This window comes from Papilio polytes, unplaced genomic scaffold (genome assembly GCF_000836215.1).
Source record: "Papilio polytes unplaced genomic scaffold, Ppol_1.0 DF823824.1, whole genome shotgun sequence".
Taxonomy (NCBI): Eukaryota; Metazoa; Arthropoda; class Insecta; order Lepidoptera; family Papilionidae; genus Papilio; species Papilio polytes.
In genome coordinates this window covers 194,092-199,793 of record NW_013525380.1, presented here as the reverse complement: position 1 = coordinate 199,793, position 5,702 = coordinate 194,092, and the positions used below count along the sequence as shown (strand labels likewise).

General features: G+C 33.1%; 1 protein-coding gene across 1 annotated transcript in view; it reads right to left on the bottom strand.

Annotated features, from left to right (window-relative positions):
• Positions 1–3,648, bottom strand: part of LOC106103308 (transferrin) — an 18,581-nt gene extending 14,933 nt beyond the window's left edge. Inside the window, exon 1 of the mRNA XM_013283044.1 lies at positions 3,415–3,648. Within this exon, the coding sequence (XP_013138498.1) occupies positions 3,415–3,502 (88 nt within the window). The 5' untranslated portion in view covers positions 3,503–3,648. The remainder of the gene's footprint in view (positions 1–3,414) is intronic.
• Positions 3,649–5,702: the final 2,054 nt, after the last annotated feature.

Here is a 5,702-nt window from a genome sequence, read left to right as displayed (position 1 = left end):
TGACTTCACACATATCTTTGAATTTCTTCGCAGATATGTGCATCACGATGTTTTCCTTCACCGTAAGAACGTTGGGTAAATTATGTACATACGAAAATTCGAAAATCACATTGGTGCTGCGGGATTCGAACCCAAGACCTGTAGATTACAAGTCAAGTGCTTAAACCACTGAGCCAGCGACGCTCTTGTTTTGTTTATGTTTGTCAAATTCTTAATGCAAATGTCAAAATAAACGTTACCATAATAACCTTACTTTCTTAATATTGGCAGCTTGTAGTTTATGGTCTCTTTCCTACATGAAGGTTTTTTTTTTATAATTTTTTTGCCCTCTAAGTTCTATAGTGTGAAAATATATAGTTTTAAGCGTGACGTCAGTGTAGGGCTTTTTATTAAAGAAAGAATTATTCAAAAATATGTTGTGATTGCTGACATCTTACGCCACAAAGTAGTGTGTTTACGTTTTATTATATCAACTAGCTGTTCCCGTGCGACTTCATCCGCATAAAATTATAAAAATCTCATTTTATTGTTCACATTTGTCAAATTATTAATTGCAAATGTCAAAATGACATGACATGATGTCAAACCATGGCTACCTTGCTTCCTTGATGTTGGCAGCAACTTATAGTCTCTTTCCCACATTAGGGTTTTTATACAAAATATTTACCCCCTAAGTTTAATGGCGTGATGATATATGTATAGCCTAAAGCGTGACGTAAGTGTAGGGCTTTTGATTAAAGAAAGAATTATTCAAAAATATGCTGTAACTGCTGACATGTTAGGCAACAAAGAAGTGTGTGTTTACGCTTTATTATAATAGTATAGATATAGAAATATAGAAGTATAGATATATATCTACATATATATAGATGGCACAATAATTGTCATTTAATTACAAATAATTATCTATATGTTATTATATTTGCACAATACGTTTATCCGTTTTTGTTTCCTACAATATATGATATTTCCTTGTAATATTTTCCCAAGACCAGGTTTTATAACTAAGACTTCCTTATACATTAAGTTGCACTTATGGTCGGTTTCCCAACTATAATTATGTTAGTGTTTTTGGTTCGATGACTTTATATTCTTTTTCTTTTTTTCTTTTTCTTTTTTTTTTACTAGTTTTAAGGTTGATGTATGTAAGATTTCATTTGTAGCTTGTTTTTGTGGCAATAAAAGTCCTATTTATTTATTTATTTATATGCGTTTCCGAACTGTCATTTGAGTTAACTCCATTGAAATGTAGGTTAACCTAACACAACGATAATATAAATGGACACTTCAGATACCCAGCATTAGTTGTTTTAATCTTCTTTTGTTTTCCTTTCGATAATTTTTGACAATTTCTTAGAAGAAAAAAAGTGTAACGACCGATTTTAATGCCATTTTTTTTCCTTATAGTTTGAGCCTTGCCTCATTCTACTAAGAAATTGTATCTATGATTATTCGCTTATGAAAACGTTAAATTTATCTTACAACTAGTCGGGCAATTTATAACGTAATTCTTGCTTGACCACCTTTGACAATATGATTAATGCGGTGTCAGATCTGTAAATAGAGTCACAGAAACTCGGTAATCTATACTATTATAATAAAGCGTAAACACACACTTCTTTGTTGCCCAAGATGTCAGCAATTACAGCATATTTTCCAATAACTCTTTTTTTAATAAAAAGACCTACATTAACGTCACGCTTTAGGCTACATTTTTTCACGCCGTCAAACTTAGGGGTAAATATTTTAGATAAAAACCCTAATACGGAAAAGACCATAAGTTGCTGCCAACATCAAGGAAGCAAGGTTGCCATAGTTTGACATCATGTTATGTCATTTTGACATTTGCTGTTGATAATTTGACAAATGTAAACTATAAAATAGAATTTTTATAATTTCATGGAAGAAGCCGCACGGGAACAGCTAGTACTATATTTACTACTAACATTTGCTCGCGATTACATCAGCGTAAAATGACAGAAACGAAATCAGTGTATTCCGCGGGAACCGTAGTGATTTCCGGGATCAAAAGTAACCTATAATATGCGGGTCTATGTCAGCTACCCTCCAGTGAAAGTCCCGTCGACATCAGCCCAACCGTTTCCGAGATTACCCGGAACAAACGCGGCTTGCGGACAGACAGACATAAAAATGCGATTTTCGTTATCAGCTACGCAAATACGTCATTTTCATGAAATCTGGGATTTTTACTATTATATTACAAACACTCCAATTTTATTATAGGGATAGATTAGCTATTAAATTGTATTATTGTTTATATTCCGTTCAATCGCAAATGTCAAAATTCAAATTCTTAAATAACAACGAAGACTTGCTATTGGCTTAATAACCGTTAAAATGGCAATCTTGCTTCGAGTTTTTCCAATTGACTCACCTCTCAAATTAAATAGCATAATAATATATAATCTACTAGCTTTTGCCCGCGATAGTCCGCGCGGAATAAAAAAACAAAAGCAAGTAGCCTATGTGTTCTTCCAGACTATCCTCTACTTCTATGCCAAATTTCATCGAGATCCCTTCAGCCGTTTAGGCTACAAACTCTAACAAACATACATCTAAACTTTCGCATTTATAATATTAGTAAGATAGAGGATCGTAAAATGTAGGTATTTTTATTTAAAAAAACAATGATTTTAAAATATGCTGCGGTTGCTGACATCTTACATAAGAAATTTGTGTTTACGTTTTATTATATTAGTATAGATTCAATGGAGATCAAATATGCATATTCTTGGCCTCGGAAACCACTGGCCCAATTTTTAAGTAACCTTAGTGTGATATTCTGAACAACAGGGTTTTGTGGCTTTTTTTACAGAGGATAATGCCTTACGCATACTCCGTGCCGTGCAGACACGAGAGTTATGTGGGACTCTCACCCCATAATGGGGGCATACCAACTAAACGCCTCTGTTCCCTCCTGACTATTGTGTGGGACGCCACCGGGGTTTTTATGGCCTAATTCTAGTGACAACATGAGACCACTGTATGTTTAAAATTGATATAACAGAAATAAATAATTATCGTAGTTTAGTAAAAACTAGCTATTGCTCACGACTCCGTCTGAGCGAAATAAAAAATATAGCCTTAGTCACTGATAATGTAGCTTTTTAATGGAGGAAGAATTTTTAAAATCGGCTAAGTAGTTTTTGAGTTATTTCAAAACATACAAAAATTATTCCTCTTTTTAATATTAGTATAGATAAAGTATTAAAAATTCTCATTTATTAGTTTAACTCATATAAAATAGCAAAAAAAATCATTGCAACATTTTAAAAGATAATTAAAAACGCTAACTGAATTTTTTCGAACAAGGAAATAATTTTAAAAATGCAAATCATCATAAATAATCAAACGCCTTAGCATTTTTCCTGTTAAATTAAAAAAAAAACTTACAATTTCCATTCTGCCCGGAGCCAGGTCCTTGTGGGATCACAAAATTAACGCTCAAAAGAAAAAAAAGCAACTGGCACAAAACATTCATTTTCGAAATTCAAAATTTAAAAACAAACGTTCCTAATAATATAATTCCCGCTTTTTATTTGACAGATTATTTTTTTATATCGCTAACATTTTTATAAACGCGGGAAAAACGTCCGTGTTGCTGACAAAATGAAAACACACTGGACATAACACAAGGTATCTGAGATGAATAACGTAAAGGTAAACTTGAATATATTCAGAGATGGCAAACCTTTACGTATCAGCGTGCTTTCTAAAACCATTTTTTTTTTATTCAAAACTGTTACGAATATTTTATTAAACACTAGCTGTCGCGACTGCGTCTGCGTGGAATTATAAAAAAAAACTAAGTAACCTATGTGTTCTTCTATGGCTACAAACTCTAAGAAACACCCATCCATCTAAACTTTCGCATTTATTACTATGACTAGCTGTTGTTCGCGACTTCGTGCGCGTGATATTAAAAAAAAGTAAGAAAATACAGTTACTCAGTGATAAAATAACTTTTTTATTATGAAAGATTTTTCGAAATCAGCCCAGTAGTTTTTGAGTTATTTCAAAACATACAAAAATACAAATCTTTCCTCTTTATAATATTAGTATTTTTGGATCAGTGAGTAATGTACCATTTTGTCGTGTACCTTGTGTTCACTACCCCTGCATTAATTGTTTTGGTTAGCTAATTATTTGCATGAATCATATCCTTAGTTCAATTACATTGTATTTCTACCATAAATTAAAATGACAATAGATAATATTTGTGCTCTATTTATTGCCTTCTGTGTTATATTTTGTGAGTCTACACTATAATGTGTCTAAATAAGATAGGTTAGTTTGACAATTCATTTTAAATTTAGTAGGGATGTGTTGTGTAATCAGTCATGAATCTTATCGATTTTCGATTTTTATTCTTTTACAACTTGGAATCGATGGATTTATAGTTATAACTTATGAAATAAAAGCACTGTTTTCTCAAATTTATAATGACCATAACAAATAATGAGAGTAAATAAATGTTTATTACTACTACAGCCGTACGTAATCTAATTGGATTTCGCTATTATTTCTGTCATCGCTAAATTCTCTACACTGTAATCAATACTAAAATTGTCCTCTAAATTAGTGAATAAGTAAATAATAATTTTAGTTGAGTTTGATAATTATTTAAACCGAATATCGATAGTTCATAATTGTTCGCTTCGTGTTTGTTTCGTCACTACGATACCTGCCTATTAAGTATGACATTTGCTTTCATACAAATAAAATTCGATACTTCATATGCGTCATTTATCAAACTAATCTATCTTATTTAGACAAACTATAGTTATTATATAAATCCAAATTAGATATCCAAATTAGATCACAGATAAATTAGAAAGTTAATTTATCTGTGAGTAACGATTGTCGGTTAAGCAGCGAATTCACCTTTTTTTATATAATATAAGGTGGCAAACGAGCAAGCGGCCACTGTCCGTAAACATCCGCAATTGCAGATGCGTTGCCTTCCCTTGATTGACGGAGGAGACGCACATAAAGAGGACATTTCCCCTTCCTATGCGTCTCCTCCACCGTTTAATCCACTTTTCCTTCCCATCCTTTCCTCATAAGAAAACAGTGGAAAGGCAAAGGGACTAAAAATTAGGCTTCCGGCACCACATTTATCAGACGAACGTTTAATACGATTCATCATCATAACCAGCTAACTATACGTCCCCACCGAGGGGCTCGGAGCCTACCCTAATAAGGGGTGACGAGGCCATAGTCCACGCTGCACTGCGGGTTAGTTGACTTCACACATATCTTTTAATTTCTTCGCCGATATGTGCATAACGATGTTTTCCTTCACCGTAAGAACGTCGGGTAAATTATGTACATAAGAAAATTCGTAAATCACATTGGTACGGCGGGATTGGAACCCAACACCTGTACATTACAAGTCAAGTTCTTAAACCAATGAGCCACCGACGTTCAATTAATACGATTGCCTCAACAGAAAAAATCAATTGTAATTGATATTAACTTGAAAACCAGTTTTGAGTTGTCAATTGGTTATTACGTATCTGCATACGGGGAAAGCCCTGACGTTTTTCCACCTTGATTTTTATACAAGGTTATAGAGCGGCCATCTGCAATCGCAAATATAGCAAAGTAACTAAAAGAAACTAGCTGTGGCTCGTGACATCGTCCACGTGAAAATAAAAAAATAATAAAAAACAGCCTAT